The sequence below is a fragment of the Notechis scutatus genome, chromosome 13, assembly GCF_049901735.1.
Source record: "Notechis scutatus isolate UNSWTSFEM ecotype Mainland chromosome 13, rNotScu1.2, whole genome shotgun sequence".
In the NCBI taxonomy this organism is placed as follows: domain Eukaryota; kingdom Metazoa; phylum Chordata; class Lepidosauria; order Squamata; family Elapidae; genus Notechis; species Notechis scutatus.
Window position 1 is genome coordinate 3,452,012 of NC_142021.1, and position 16,406 is coordinate 3,468,417.

The window sequence follows — 16,406 nt, forward strand, 5'->3', positions numbered from 1 at the left end:
AGGGTTCTTCAAACAAAAACATTGTCCACTACTTTGATCCTAATCTGAGAAATCTGTTCTTTGGACTTTGTGTGGTCCTGAAGGCTGCAGCCATGGATGGGAAAAGAGATTGCTGAAATGCCTTTATGTGCTTCTCTTTGATGACATTTTAGGGATTGTGTGTGTGTGTGTGTATGTGTGTGTGTGTATTTCTTTTCCCAAGAAATCCTATCGTATCTAAAATTGGAAGTGGGGAAGAAACGTCTCAGAAGACGACAAGGGAAACCCATTTCCATACAGGTAGTCCTCGAATTACGACTACAACGAAGCCCAAAATTGCCATTGCTAAGCAAGACAGCTGTTGCATGAGTTTTGCTCCGTGTTATGACCTTTCTCGCCCCAGTCGTTAAGTGAATCATCACGGCACTTGCTAGTAACACGGGTGTTAAGTGAATCCGGCTTCCCCATTGATTTTGCTCATCGGGGGTTCGCCAAAGGGGAATGCTGCAACCATCATAAGTACATGCCAGTTGCCAAGCGTGCAAATTTGGATCGTGTGACCAGGAGCACGCTGCACCAGTTGTAGTTGTTTAAAACGCTCACTTTTTTTGAGCACCGTCGTAACGTCGAGCGATCACTAAGCAACTGAATATCTGTAGCTCGGGTGTATCATGAGGGTGGAGGTTTCGTTCTCCGAGCTTGTGGGTTGGTTTCCGAACGTTTTGTTAACCTGGCTAGGTGTCATCTTCAGCGGAGTGTAGGGGAGGTTGGTGTTCTTCTGTGGTTTTAATGCTTTGAAGTCCAGGATTTCCTGTATCGTTGCTCAGAAAACAAGATTAATTGGCCCGTGAAACCAAGTCACGTTCCACTTGAAGGAATTTCTCTTAAATTCTGATCGGAGCAGCACCTTTCAAGATGCCAGCTTGAATCAGCCAACTCACCGTGAAACGATTACACAACTCTTTTTACTGGCAGTCCTCAACGTACGACCCCAGTTGAGCCCAACCTTTATGTCGCTAAGTGTGACATTTCTGGAGGTTTTACCCCATTTTACGACTTTTCCTTGCCACGTCTGTTAAACGAATCACTGCAGCTGTTAAAATTAGTCACACGGTTGTTTTAGGGAGCCTGGCTTCCCCACGGACTTGGCTGGTCAAAAGGGAATCATGTGACCCCTGGGCACTACGACCGTTTCGTAAGTAGGAGTCAGTAAATCACCTGTGTAAAATGCTCGTAAGTCCCTTTTTTCAGTGGTGGTGTACCTTTGACTGGTCACTAAATGAGCTGTTGTAAGCAGAGGACTGTTTGTAGAAGATACACTTGGATTTGGAAGAGGAAAGGAGAAGACTCTGAGAACGTGTTGCTTTACACCGGGCTTAAGACTGTAGTGGATTACACACGTGTTATGTATAATCCGCTATATGTATACATGGAAAAACTGCTGGTGACCTCCTACCGCTGCACCAGACAGAGTATCTTAACTTACTGCACCTCTGTATGGTTTGCCAATTGCACCGTGGCAGATAGGACGATGCTCCAGAGGGTGAACGTCATTGCCCAGAAGATCATGGGTTGCCCTCTCCCCTTTTTGGAAGAACTTTATAGCTTCCTCTGCCTTAAGAAAGTTCAAAACATCCTCAAAGATCCATCTCATCTTGGGCACCCCCTTTTTTTTTTTGAACTATTACCATCTGGCAGACGGTACAGGATAATAAAAACCAGGACAAATAGGCTAAAAAACAGCTTCCATCCCAGGACAGGAACTCTATTGAATTCTACTGTATATAGTGCGATATGAATGCAACATCAGGGGTTTTCAATTCAATGTATGGAGTGTGAAGGATGTATGTTTGTGTTTATTTTCAGGGTCATGATGTGCACTAAAGATGGTGTTTGATTTCGTTGTACGAAGTGCAATGACAATAAACTAAACTAAACATGTATATCTGTACACAGGCACACCAGTTCAGGCTAGTCCCTTTTCATTGTTATGGTCCCTGGATTTCTGTTGCTCCAGAACCTAAGACATAAGTTTGAATGTGGGTGTACCGGATGTTTATTAATAGGCGAAGAAACTTATCAGAATCAGAGCAGGAGGGCACATGTTTTAACTTGTGTTATCACATGCTTCTGTTTGCTTGAGATACCGAAGAGGTTTGAGGCCGGCTTGATCTGCAACTCCAGGTTTGTTTACTCAGAAGTAAAGCCAGCCACACGCAGGGCGGGCGGCTTTTTGGCCAGATCGGCCGGCTTGGAGCTGGCATTTTTTTAAAAAAGGGAAGCTGGAATCTTTGTTGTTATCTGTAAGCAGATCGTATCTGCAAAGCTGGTTTCCAATCTGGAAAAGAGGGTAGGCCGAGAAGAAACACGATTTAAAAAATAAATAAATAAGGAGCAGATCTGAAAGGTAATTTGGATATCCAGCCTGTTGTTTCTTGAGCAGACTTTAGAAGGGATGCCGTAGGTTTTACATCTCTATTTCCATTTGATGCCTCTGTAAATGGAAGTCTTCCACAAACCTTCTTATATTCACTTGCAATAATCAGGTGCAGCTATCTGCCATTTAACAGTTGAGCCTGGAAGACCCAGAGCTCCAAGAACACATTCGCTGAAGGCGAAGACAGCTTTCGGGAAGGCAGAAACTTCCTCCAGAGTTGGGCAGCCTAGTCAGACCATTCCTTCATTTCCTGTCCATGGGGAGCTTTATCTGTTTTATTTTCATTTTTCCAGGGTGGGGGTGAGGAGGAAATTGGATTTTGTAAGGGAGAGATGTAGGTTAGGGTTGACTTGTAAAAGCCAGAAAACGTACTGGCAGGCTACCAGGAAAGATTTGACGGGAATGTAAGCACTGCCTCCTGACCTTGTCTGTCTTCTATACTGTCTCCCATCCTTGTTTTTAGCAAAAAAAAGTGGGGGGGGGGGGTGGAAATATCACATTTCTAGGATTGTCAGTTGAACACTTTAATTGTTCTGGATTGGTTTCCTGCATTCTGAGATTGCTGGAGTTTATGTCTAAAACAGATTCCCCGAGCTAATATTTGGAAGTTTCCCGACTTCCATTTCTTGCACTTAGCTCCTTTGTACCCACTTGGCAAACAGCAAGAACAATTCAGTCAAGAAATGAGGATCTCGGGGCTTTTGCCCGACCCAGAGATCTTAGCTTGTTGGGGAGCAACAAACCAGGGAGACCTTAGTTTGATTTAGCCCTGAGCTTTTGAGTAATTTGGGGTTTCCTAATATATAGACTTACCCTTTGCATGCACTTTGTCCTTGACATATGACTGAAATTGAGCCCCAAATTTCTGTGGATAAGCAAGGCACTTGTTTAAATGTGTTCTTTCCCGTTTTACGATCTTTTTTTGCCACGGTTGTTAAGCGACTCACTATAGTTGTTAAATGAATCCTGCAATCATTAAGGAAATCTGGCTTCCCGCATTAACCGCTTGTCAGAAGCTCCCAAGGATGGCTGCAAATGAGAATTCCCAGGACTCCGGGATGCTTGCAACCATTATTAATACACGCCAGTGCCAAGAACCTGAACTTTGATGCCGTCACTGTGGCAATGGTCATAAAGTGTGAGAACTGGTCATGAGTCACTTTTTTTCAGTGCCATTGTAACTTTGAACTGCCATTAATGGTTGTAAAATCGAGGATTACCTGTATTGACCAAGATTAGGAGAATAAGTTAGAAGCATTTTGCTTCGTTTTGCTGCTTAAATGTTGTTTTAGGATGAAGCTTATTCCCAATCAGTCGATGCAGTTTAATTACAGAATACTCTTTTTATCCTTTCAGCTGTCACTGTGAAATACCTGACAATCGTGAATCGCAACTGAAATCTGTCAAAGTGGTTTATTGTTGATTGGTAAGTTTACAGATCCTTAATGCCCAGCAGTTTTCCTTTTCCAGAATTGCTGGATTTTTTTTGTTTTTTTGTTTTAAATCCTGCTAATTATTTTGCATCATTTTGTAGCCAATCACTTACCTTGTTTAACTTTCTGTGTATTTATTATTAATTGTTTTGATTCTGCCTGTAGACAAGAGTGGAAGTATGCTGAAAGAGCACAATAATTTTGTTCTTTAACCTTTCAGATATTTGTGCTGAGTTGTTCAATGGTAGATAGCACTAGCATTTAGACTTCTGTACTGCTTCACAGTGGTTTTACAGCCCTCTCTAAGCAATTTACAGAGTCAGCCTCTTGCCCCCAACAATCTGGGTCCTCAATTTGTGGACCTCGGAAGGATGGAAGTCATTGCCATCATATTTTCAATCTCCCTCTCCTCCTTTTCTCCCAACACTTATTTATCCACAAATTGTGTGCTTTTTAGCATTAGGAAAGCCACAGTCTGGACCAGTGATTAATTTTCCTTTTTGCTCTTCAACCAAACCAGTTTTGTGTGGAGCCTTGATTTCATTAAGTCCTTAATTAGGAAAGATCCATATAGACTATGCATATAAATCTTTCTCTCCTTCCATCCTGTCTCTTAGTCAGCACCGACCTGAAGTTTTATCCGCCTTTATTATTTTTATACTCCTTCCTACTCCTGTTTTCCCCACAAGAACAACCTGTGAGGTGAGCTAGGCTGAGAGGGAAGGAATGGCCCAAAATTTCCAGCTGGCTTTCGTGCCTAAGGCAGGATTAGAACTCACTGCCTCCTGGAGATTGGCCTAAGTCACTCACCTGGCTTTTATGCCTATAAATGGCATCAGTTAGCCAGGACAGTGTAACATGCTGAGAGTTGTGGTTATTATATTTGTGATGCAACTTAGAATGTCACTGGGGAAGATTGAGTTTGCACTTCCAACATTCTCTTCCTAGCCAGAACCATAGCAGAAATGGCTGTAATAGATGCTTGACCTTCCCTGGTTTCTAAAATCCTACTTTCCTTGCATTTGGGACTCCATATATATCATGCTGAACGTACAGATCAGAGTATCTTGTCTAGATCTGTTTTACTGAACGCTCGCCTTCTTAAAAGGTGGTTCACATATCATACAAAGCCACGTTTTGTTCAATAATCTGCAGTTGGATAAGTTAACATAACCTACAAAAAACGTGATTTGCAAATGGCTGTGACAGATCTGCACGAAGCCCTAAGCCAAAATCCAACAAGCTACTTTTTACAGTTTACCATCTTCAGGAAATCAGACCAGAAACTTCAAAAAAAAAAAAAAAAAAGGGATTGTTATTGGAACTGATCCATTGACTGGAATATTAAGGAGACTTCTTAAGCTTGAAATATATAACTAATGGCCAACCTATAAAATGATTGGCTTAGGGTCGACTTTGCTTTCCGATGCCATTTTGAACAACAGTACCCATGATTCCCAGTTGTGGCTTTGCTGACTTATAGTTAAGATTCAGCAGTACTAGAGGACACTGGATCTCTACACCCACTTTAGAATTGTGATGTCAGCAACATAAAATTGAATTGAACATTACAGCAGTTGGACTTAATTAGGAAATAAATTGCCCAGAATCCAAGGAGCTGTTTTAGGCGTGCCCAGCAAATGAAATGCATTTTCTTTTTTACTTTTAGTCTTTGGCATTTGAACACCAAAAGGATTTAAAAGGGAATTAATTTGTAGCAGAAGAAACAGTTGAGAAACAGGTCAGATTTGTGGTTGACTATATTTATCATCATTAAATATATTATACAAGTCATTTTTTTCAGAACAGGTTCATTGAGTTGGATTCAAATTTGAACCCCAAGTGTTTTGAATTTTTGAAATTTTTTAACGTAGATTATATGTTAATTTCAAGAGTGTCTTACTCCTTTTGTTATACATAGCCACTTCAGTTAAGAGTTTTGAGTTGAAATGTAGTCTGTAAATATTTTAAGCAAAACATCATGCAATTAGTAATGCCTGCTTCTAAATTTTATCATATGTCCTTTTGGTCTGTGGGGTGATTCTAATATTTCTGATATTGTAATATTTCTTTGCAAATAATAACATATATTGCTCTCAGTATCCACCTTCTAATTTTGTCTTCCAGAGCTTTCCATGATATATAGTGCTGCGGAACTGGAAAGCAAGGGTGAAGGCCTTGCCTAGCAGCTGGGCTCTGTCATGGTACGTGCACAGATCCTTCCGAGTGGAGCACAAGGAAAACGAGAGCCAAAGCACAGGAACGCTGGGCATGGCAGCCCTTAGGTGTTGACAGCAATCTTGCAAAGTTTGATCATGCTAAACCAGTGTTTCTCAACCTTGGTAACCTGAAAGCTGGCTGAGGAATTCTGGGAGTTGAAGTCGTCTCTCCCCCCGTTTCAAATTACTACGGTGTCAGGGTTCCAGTGATTGCCCTAATTAAGTCATGACCATTAAATCATTGAAAAACTCTATGCTAAAGGATTATAACTCCTTCAGAAGATCGTTTTGACACTAGCAAAAATCAGTTAACTTCTGTCGGTTCTGTTGAGGACGTCATACAGACATTGAAAGAAGCAAGTTGAGGATTTAAGCTAGTCATTGGTATCCTTGGAAGCCTCATCCAGATGAAGCTGCTTCACCCCTTTTTTGGTTTTACCTGGACAGACAAAAAGACTGTTCTGTGTGCCTCTGTACCCTTGCTTCCAATTCACGGAGGGGAAAAAAAACAACAGGTGTTCAGCACAACAAGAGATGCTTCCAGAATTTCGGGTAGAAAAATAAATGACATCCTTAGTGCAGCTAAAGCCCTAGATTTGACTCGGTCTGCAGATTACACTAAGTTGTAGTTTAACCATTGTGTGTTGAGGAGACTGCCACTGGTTGAGGCTTAGTATCTCATGCTAAGGCTTAACCTGTGAATGTGTGTAGAAGCTTTTAGAGCAGGGGTGTCCAACCTAGGCAACTTTAAGACTTGGCAACTAGGCAACTTTAAGACTTTAAGACTCCCAGAATTCCCCAGCCGGCCTTTCTCTATCCCTGGAGGTTCTTGTCCGGAATGATATAGGGTCTCCCGCTTGAGCAGAAGATTGGACTAGAAGACCTCCAAGGTCCCTTCTAACCTTAACATTTTATGTTCTATGCTCTAAAGGGTTTGGTAGAGGAAGAGAGTTTCAGAATGTGGTGACTAAGAATGAATCTTTGTGATTATTCAGTTAGTAGAAGAAATGTGACTAGCATATACGAGTGTATTGACATGAACAGAATCATAAGTTTGGCTTCTAAACTTAATCATTCTCAGGATGAAGAGACTCATCATAGCCTTGAATGCATCCAAGCTAATCAGATCTTCCCCAGGAAGCAGCTAATCCGGGAGGACGAAAATCTCCAGGTCATCACTTGATTCTCCTTTGATCTTGCGGTGGGATCCAGGGGCTGTGTGGGATTTAGACTAGATCAGACAGCAGAACTTCAAGATGCTTGATTTGGTTTCGACCTGGAAGGTAAACGTTTTGGGTTGAAGCAGTGAGCTTGGTTGCAAAAATTCTGAATCTAGACAATCCTTGACTTAGCACTGGCCCCTTAGCTACCTTTCAAGGCTACGCCTGAAAAACAGGGGACTTACAACCGGGATTCAAAGGTCTGATGGTTGGGTCTTTCCACCATCAGGTTTCTGAACATGTTCTAAGGTAATGTTGCAGGATCCAATCTGGGTGGGGCACCGAGACCAAAGGTTTTGTCTTCAGGAGCTTGCAAGAACACAAGCGAGCGGTTAGACAAGGAGACCGGAACTCATGGGGAGCCTCACATTGCAATGAATGAAGACACGCATTCAATTTTGCAGCTTACTGAGTTTGTTGGCCGAGCAGGTACAAAAACAGCCAGGGAAATGATTGAAGTCCGGGAAACGGGCCAGTTAACAGGGGTGCTGAATTGCCGCCAGCTTATCAAATACTTTGGAGCCGAGTGCTTGGCGGCACAAGGAAACGATAGCCATCAACACACCAGTCAGCCAGTAGGAAGGCACCACATAAACACGGTTCACAGAACAACCCAAAGCACCTATTCCAGTAGAGAGGAATTCCCTGGAGATGGGCTCCAGCGTGAGTCCGAAAGCTCGGAAGGGTACATCTCTGGTCCCCGGCGACCGACCCAAATTTGATCTCACATCATTATCCTGGGACACGTACATTTGCCTCCCTTCACCACTCGTGTCTTCCCTGAAGCAGACATCCTTGGTCTTGGGAATACCACCTTCCCCCTGTAAAGTAAACAAATCTTTCCGCTGTCCCTGCAGGTCCCATTTCTCGAACTTCACGGGGAGAGCACCGAGTATGTCGGCCGAGCCGATGATGCCGTCATTGCCCTGTCCAACTACAGGCTTCACATCAAATTTAAGGAATCCGTGGTGAACGTAAGTTGTCTCTTCTGAACCAGAAATTTGGTGGTGAGGGAAGCTGCCAGTTCGGGTAGGCCTTCAGTCCGAAACGGGAAATATCTGGAAAGCCAGTGTGGTGGTGCTGGTTTTGCCTCCCTTGTAACATTTTGGGCAACATCTGTCATTGGTGGCATTTCAATTGCTTGCCCGTCAACTCTCGTGCCGCCTGGTTGTGGACGCCAGTGCAGAGAGGCGGGTGGAATTTTAAAGCGATCTCACAGGTTTTGATTCAAAACAGGTGATTGACAGCAAGGAGAGCATCCCTGTTTAATTATTACTACTGTATTATGTTAACCCTCGTGCATATTCTGCTGCAGAAACTTCCCTTGTCAAAGTCAACACCTCTCCTCCTCGCAGCTGCGCAGCCGCAAGAGTTTGGTCTTGTTTGGTCTCTCCCATCACCTCAGAGCAAGGACCCAGGGAGAAGAAATGTAATAGAATTAGAATTTATCCTGATCATGAACTCAGCCCGGGCCTTGATGCTAACCAATCCCCAACTTAGTTGTTCCGAGTGGAGCTGTTGGGACATTGTAAGCAGGCTGTGAGGTTCTGCCATGCAATGCTCAAAATCTCAAGCAGGGCGCAGCACCTGGGGAACCTTCCTTTATGGCAATAGCCCTTAGGCTTGTATACCGCTTCTCAGTGCTTTACATCTCGCTTGTAAGTGTTTTACAGAGTCAGCCTCTTGTCCCCAACAATCTGGGTCCTCATTTACCAACCTCAGAAGGATGGGAGGCTGAGTCAACCTTGAGCCAGTCAGGATCCTATTTGGATCCCTCCTCTTCCCTCTCCACCTGCAGCCCCCCCAGCTGCCATGTCATTTTTGAGTTGCTCGGCCTGTTCTCAAAGAATGTCCTAAACAGCATCAATATTCTTATTTTATTTTTCCCAGAATGCTCATTCTGTGGATGTGAGACTCGGAAGCCTTTTGGGGAATAAAACTGAAGTTGGAGATTGGTTCTTTGTAGCAGGCCTGGCAGCCATTTTTTGCTCTTCCACCTCCTACTTTTATCTACAAACGTAACTGTAAAATTGGCTGGGCTGAAAAAGAAGGTCACCCACCTGGCTTACATGCCTAAGGCAGGACTGGAACTCCCAGCCTCCTGGTTTCTAGTCTGGTTCCTTACCAAACTTACGCTAAACTGGCTCTGGTTTATATCTTAATATTAAGCCAGGTTTGGGCAGGTTTTTTTTTCCTAGGCCCCACCTTCCACAGCCTGCCTTCGCATGATCAGCCATAACCCAAAGTTAGCTGTAATCTCTTTCTTTTCCCCCTTCTTTTTTTTTAACAGGGCCCCAGTGCTAATCCATAATGTATAATTCTGTAATTGAACAGAATTATGTTCAGACTTGGCTGGATTGGTTTCTCTCTCTCTTTCCTTTGCAGCTGCGAGTTCGTTTTCATTTTAGCTGATTCTTGTGTTTGATGTGCAGCGAATCAGTTGCAAAGTTAACCTCCCAAAGAACAAAAACGTTGTTTGTATAGCAGTTGACAGCATTCTAAGTAAAGAATGCAGCTGCGACTGATATGAAATTGAGTTATTGCTCGGCTATGCGAGAGTGAGCGCTTGGAATGGGTACCGTCTCAGACGGTTATGTAATATTAGATGAATTTATACTCTTAATATCGCGTGGGGATTACTGCGATGAGAAAACCTCTGGCAACTACAGCAGAAGGTAGCAGCAGTTCAAGAGCTCCGGTTGTGAGCTGGTTTGTGCAACACACCAAACTCCCAACCTCGGTTCACAAACCATACAGTTGTAGTGTGCCTATAACACGGCGAGCCGAAAGCAAACCGTAAAATGGCGTTAATGTGGCCTGGTTTGCATAAAATACAAGGACAGCGGCTGGGTTCCCACAACATCTTGGACCCCTCCATTAAACCACCACAGTTTACACAGTGACAATCATTTTGGCTAGGCTAGCTCTTGGGCAAACACAGCCAACTAATTATTTGTTTGCAAGGGAAAGACCAGGGAGAGCTGCGATAGTTGCTTACCAAGAGCTGCGGTGTGGAAGAGAGATAACCACTAATAAAAGGAGAGTATTGGTAGTTCGGAGTTGAAATGAGGGGGGTCCTTGGTGCTCGTGGAGCTTGGTGGTTTTCGTGCAAGACATTTCATTACCCGAACTAGATAACACCGTCAGAGCACTGGGGATTTGACCTAGTTTGCAAGAAAACCACCAAGCTCAAGAGAGCACCAAGGACCCCCTCAGAGGTGGTAGCATTCTCTGCAGCAGTTGGGCAAGGCAAGGATGTGTGGGCTGAGATTTTGAGAAAGGAGGTTCAAATAGGAACCTTGAAATACGTGGCAACAAGGCCCGATCTGCAGGGCTGCCTTTCCCTCCGGACATCCACCTGACCTACCAGGTCTGCAGGCTCCTGGTCCCTTCCCCTAAATATTGCTACCTGATGGGGAGCTAGCCAGCCTCTTCCGTAGCAGCCCCTGCCCTATGGAAGACCCTGCCCCCTGAAACCCACCCACCCCTAGCCTTCCATAGAACTGTGAAGACCTGCTGGCTCCCCCCGCCCCCCAACCCAAGCTCTGGCTTAAGATTAGGTGACTGCACATCGGAAGGCTGGCTTGGCGCCAGGTCTGTGTTGTTTTTAATATGTCTAGTTTTGCAGTTCTGATATGGCTTTGATGCTCTTTTAACTTTTGATTGAGAGCCGCCCAGAGCTGGTTATAAGATGGGCGGCTATATAAATGTTTTAAGTAAACAAGGGAGGCAAAGAACCCTGGAAAACGGTCTTGAAGAGAAGACTCAGAAGCCGTGGAAGAAACCACAGCTCCTGGAAAGTGTCCTGCTCTAGCAGGGGGTTGGACTAGAAGACCTCCAAGGTCCCTTCCAGCTCTGTTATTCTGTAGTCTGTAAATCAGATAGCGTTGGGAAGTGGCTCGGGCAGATTCCTCTGTGGGGTAAAAGAAGGAGGGGACTTGCAATATTCTGTTACTCTGCCCTATCTTAGTATTTCTCAGACTTGGTCACTTTTAAGATGCGTGGACTTCAACTCCCAGAATCCCCCCAGCCACTTCTTAAAGTTGCTGAAATTGAGAACCCCTGGCCTATCTAGCCTTCCTGTGGAGTTACTGATTGGGTCTACCTCACAGGGGCGACGGATGAACATTCCAAGAAAAAAAAAATGGTTAGGAAATCAAACTGTCGGCCCAGAGCAGGAAGGAACTCTTCCCAGCTACAGTTTTTAAGTACTTAGTAGGTGTTTAAACGGGGCTGGAGATTTCATCTCGGAAAGATTCTTGCAGGGCGTCAGTTAAGATGATCTCTCTGGTCCCTTCTGACTCTCGCGTTCTGCAATTTTATAATGCTTTGATTCTTAAGTGGTGCGGCTGCAATTTTCAGTACTTTGGAGAGCTCTTCCCCCTCCCCCCCCTCTTTTTTTAGTATTTTTTTTTTATCAGTGGAGTTAACTGAACAAGTTCAATCCTTATATAGGCATTTCTATCTTGGTTAGCTTTTATCTCACAGCCTCATTGAAAATGGATCCCCTGTCTCTTTCCTTCTTGGTTAGATAGCGTCTCCAATGCAATGAACATGAATTTGTGTGAACTCCAGTTGATATTGGAGAACAGGGGAGCCTGGCGTGCTATGGGGTCTTGAAGAGTCGGTCGTGCCTCTGAATCACAAAAACAACTTTTCTTGTAACACTGGGTGGAACTTCTTGAGTTTTTGCTTCTGAACGTCTTGTCCAGGCGAAAATTAGTAGCCCAAAATTCACTTCAGTTTCACCAACTTTGCTTTAGCAGACTGCCATGGGAAAAACAGGTCTATACTTTGTGTCCTTCCGGGGATGCATCACTTGTCCTTCGTAAGCACAAAAGGTGTGAACTCCATGAAATACACAATCCCATTCTGCTTTAATAGACACCGCTTCCCTCCAATCAGAACATGCGGTTTAACGGGCCCAGTGTTCGGTTTGCATTTGTTAAGTTACTTAGCCAATGTAGGTTTATATCCCATCTTTGGTTTTTGCCTAATTTTGTTCTTTATTTGCAATTCATTAGAATGTCTGTAAGTTTGCCGCTTATGAGATCTCAGTAAGTAGAACATTGTTGTTCAGCATTTGTACTGCCGCACCTTTGCTTGGAATAGTGAACATGTGCTGACTGTGGCTTGCAACATAGGCAGGCATGCATGGATCATGTCAGAGCATGAAGTTGCCTCCCGTATAAATAAATACCTGAATAAAAGATTCAGTAGACCCAGTGGCCAACTCATGGAATGATGGCTTCTCTGACACACCCATCTCTTGAGAACAACTATATTCAACAACGATACCTTATGCATGCATGAAATGTAAGAGGCTTCTCTCTTGGTTGTCCAAATTCGGTTGCTCCCAAAAGTTATGCATTTGAACTGGGCTTGATCCTAAATAAGTCTTGGATAAGTTCACTCAGTTCCAAGGGTTCAGATTTGACGTTGAGTTACACCATAGTCTTTCTTCCCCCATTTGGTTTAATCTTGAAAAAAAATTAATTAATTCCCTTCCTGGTGGTGTATTTTTGCCAAAGTGACTCTTCCCAGCCACAGTACACAGCCAGTTCAGAAGCTTCTAATATCTTTAGGAGATTGTTTATTTAATTACAGGCAATCAACATTCCTAGAGATTATACTCTGTGAAATGCCAGGGGTAAGCTTGACTAGTTCTGCATGCTCATTCATAACCAGGAAGGTAATTGGTAATGTATGGACCAAACTCACTTTTGGAGGAAGCGACTTTATGAAGAGCACAGAAAAGGGGGCAGGAATAGCCGAGTCAAAGAAATTAAAGGGATAAGATAAGACAAAGAAAGGGAAATGGGACGAGATCTAATTTGCACCACGATCATTAACTATTTTTTTCTGTAGCCCTTTGCCAAATCTTCCTGACTTCTGCCACACCCATCATGCTTTTTTGTTCATTAATCCCACTTCTCAATTTTGGAAGACCTCGTCAGCTTCATGCAGGGGTGACTTTGGGAGGGGTCCTTGGTGGTCTCTGAGCTTAGTTGCTTTCCTGCAGATGTTTTATTACTTAAACCAGGGGTCCCCAACCTCAGAATTCCTCAGCCAGCCATGGGAGTTGAAGTACACAAGTCTTAAAAGTTACCAAGCTTGGAGACAACCTTTCACCCTTGCTACCTTCCTTCCTTTCTTTCTTTTGGAGGGGAGGGTAAGGTAGAGTTTCTCAATCTTTTGGGGCCACCTTGAGATCTGAAACCTACAAACCCCCTTTGTAGAAAAGTACATTTAAATGCACACACAAAAAAGAGTGAAGTTACAATTCTTTTTCCCCCATCCAATTTATGGACCTCCAATTTAGAGGAGCAATCCTACGATCCTTTTAGTTGCTGGGCGCAGATGCAATCTTCACGCTTATATTAAACACTCTTCCTACGCAAACCACACCCTTCTTCTCTAGTTACAGCATCTACACCTGCAGCCTATTACTTTCAATTTTCTCACAGTCCTGCTTTCCTTTTCCCCAATTTTTCTTGATCACGGACAATTAATAGCATCCATTTCAGTTCCACTCTTTGACATGTTCCTGTCATTTCCATTTAAATTTCTAAAATACTCCCTTCCTGCTCATTTTTATCCTGGCATACATTTTAAAATTGTTGTTGTTTTGCTTTTCTCCTTGGAAGTTTGTTCTTTTCCTATTTCCAAAGGGTTTACATTCCCCCCACCCTTCTAAACAGTTGATTCATTATTTTATTAAATATTGCATTTTGCTAAAAAAAAAAAAAATCAGCAAATCATTACTGGAGGCTGGCACTAATTATTGACCTGCATGGTATGTTTTGATTTGTGGTGATTTTCAGCATGGAGATTGCTCGGGGAATGGGATATATAATGGCAAAAAGGCAGAATCCAAAGGAGCATGAAATGCCTTTCCTAGGGAGTAAATATGCCATTTTTAATGGAGAGTAATGAAGTACATAAAGGAAATTGTTCAGAAGGAAGGAAAGCGGAACAGATGGAAAGAAGGAGCTGAAGAAGTGACAACCGAGGGGGCTGTAAGTGTCAAAGAGAAAACAGAGAGTCATTATTACGAGGAAGAAGTCAAGACAAGAATATTTAGTTCAGTGAAACATAACGAGGCCTTTGACTTCTAGATATCATTCACTTTTAAAGCCCTTCGTGGCTCTCTGGGGGACAGCCTTCTTCCCAAGACATCAGACTGGTCCATAAATTCTAACACAGGTAAATCCTCGACTTACAATAGTTTGCTTAATGACTGTTCAAAATTACAACAGCCTTGAAAAAAGGTGATTTGTGGCTGTTGTTCGAAGTTACGACAGTTGCAGTCTTTCCATGGTCATGTGATCAAAATTTGGACTCTTGGCAACAACATGATGACGTTCTCTCTCCCTCCCTCCCCAAAATTGGTTAATCCTTCAACCTGGGACCAGGATTTCTAAGACTTCTCTGTTCGATTACAGGTAGTCCTCAACTCAACGACCGTTTGTTTAACGGTTTGAAGTTATGACAGCTTCGGGGGGGGGGGTGAGTTATGACCATTGCACTACACACACACACACACGCACACCGTACACCTGTCACGTGATCACCAATTTGACAGTCACGGCAACCGTCCCCAACTGGCTTCCACCAAGCAACTTAGTTGGGGAAACCTGATTCACTTTAGTTCACTTAACGTCCATGGTGATTCACTTAATGACTGTGGGTAGGTATGGTTGTAAAATGGAGTCTGGACATGTGATAGCCCACTTAATGGCTGCAGAATCAGTTAATTGGTGCTCATCCTTGAAGCCATAGTTTAATGAAGCCACAATAACCTATGTGAGCCTGGGCACGCTTTTAAGTCTTTGGGGAAGTCCCATCACATGTCTTTGGAGAAGTCAAGCCAGACTTGGATATGGGGAAGTTTTGCAAGCACCTTCTCAATTTCTAAAACGCTGCGTCTCTTCCTTGTACGTAGTTAGGTTTTGTTAGAGCTCTCAGAGTAATTTTGAAAGTTAGTGAAGCAAGAGCTGTTGAAGAAAGATAGTTGTTGGTTGCGAAGGCACCTTCGACCCTCCTTGGATGAGATGTTTTCAAGGGGAAAAAAAAACAAAGAAAGTCCAGTTGCCTTTTGGAAAAGCACTTTTGGGACAACCTGGATGATTGAGAGTCTCCAAAGATGTTTGTGCGTCAACTGTCCTCATTCCTTATGGCCAAATTCAGAGACATGTACTAAAAGGTTGGGAGTAGAATTGAACTCAACCCCATTTCACCCAGGTGGATTTTAGATCAAATTGAGAAATGTGTCTACATGCCATGTTATGCCATCGCTTTACTTCATGATTTAACCTTTTATATAATGGGAGGGAAATGCTACCAGTAATTGCTGGTGTGAGTAATGTTTCATTCCAGGACTCCAGCGGTCTACTAAATCCTTGTGAGAAAATGGGTGTTAGCCTTTCGGAGTAAATCTATGTCACCTTTTCCGTCACAGGTTCCATTGCAGCTCATAGAAAGCGTGGAATGTCGGGATATTTTCCAGCTTCACTTGACTTGCAAAGATTGCAAAGTTATCAGGTGTGTATGGTCCCTGTACAGCACAGTCCTTATTTCGTGTTAGTTAATGCAAGTGTGGCCTTCCCTTCCTAAATGAAATACAATTGCCTTTTGAATCATTACAAATTACCCTTTAACTTTAACAGCTTTCCTCCTGACTCTAGACTTTGTGGTACCAGTAAAATACTGGCAGAATAATCTCAGAAAGTTTTAGTGTATTAGTGGATGGCAGTGCAATTTCAGAAATAATGGCTTGTTATTTATCCATCATTTTATCTATTATCTGCCGCCTATCTTGCCATGGGGTTACTCTAGGCAGCTTACAAGAATAAAATGAAAGAAAAAGAGGGGAAAACACAAGAGAAATAAAATAATAGAACAATAAAATAAGCCATGAAAAAGAAGAAGAATCCATCCATCATCCTCATCTTTGTTCTAGCCCCTGTCTATCCACTGCAGGATGAAGGCTGGGAGTTGGGAGTCCACAAGTCTTAAAAGTTGCCAACTTTGGAGACCCCTGACCTATCAGAAAATCAGCACATCATCATCATCATTATTATTATTATTATTATTAAAATAAGTTCTTCCTAAAGGT

General features: G+C 43.1%; 1 protein-coding gene across 20 annotated transcripts in view; it reads left to right on the forward strand.

Annotated features, from left to right (window-relative positions):
• The window catches only part of MTMR3 (myotubularin related protein 3), a 48,306-nt gene that overhangs the window by 12,286 nt on the left and 19,614 nt on the right, over nt 1–16,406 (forward strand). For 12 of the 20 annotated variants that reach the window (XR_015745249.1, XR_015745250.1, XR_015745251.1 and 9 more), the window contains exons 2-7: nt 3,773–3,842; nt 5,977–6,053; nt 7,150–7,239; nt 8,146–8,262; nt 12,313–12,345; nt 15,750–15,832. Coding sequence is in view for 17 of the 20 variants with exons in the window: in XM_087942695.1 (XP_087798821.1) it covers nt 6,051–6,053; nt 7,150–7,239; nt 8,146–8,262; nt 12,313–12,345; nt 15,750–15,832 (326 nt within the window). In the remaining 3 variants the exon portion in view is untranslated. Of the gene's footprint in view, nt 1–2,175; nt 2,387–3,772; nt 3,843–5,976; nt 6,054–7,149; nt 7,240–8,145; nt 8,263–12,312; nt 12,346–15,749; nt 15,833–16,406 lie in introns of those variants that run through there. The other 8 variants (XM_087942701.1, XM_087942699.1, XM_087942702.1 and 5 more) reach the window with 2 other exon arrangements.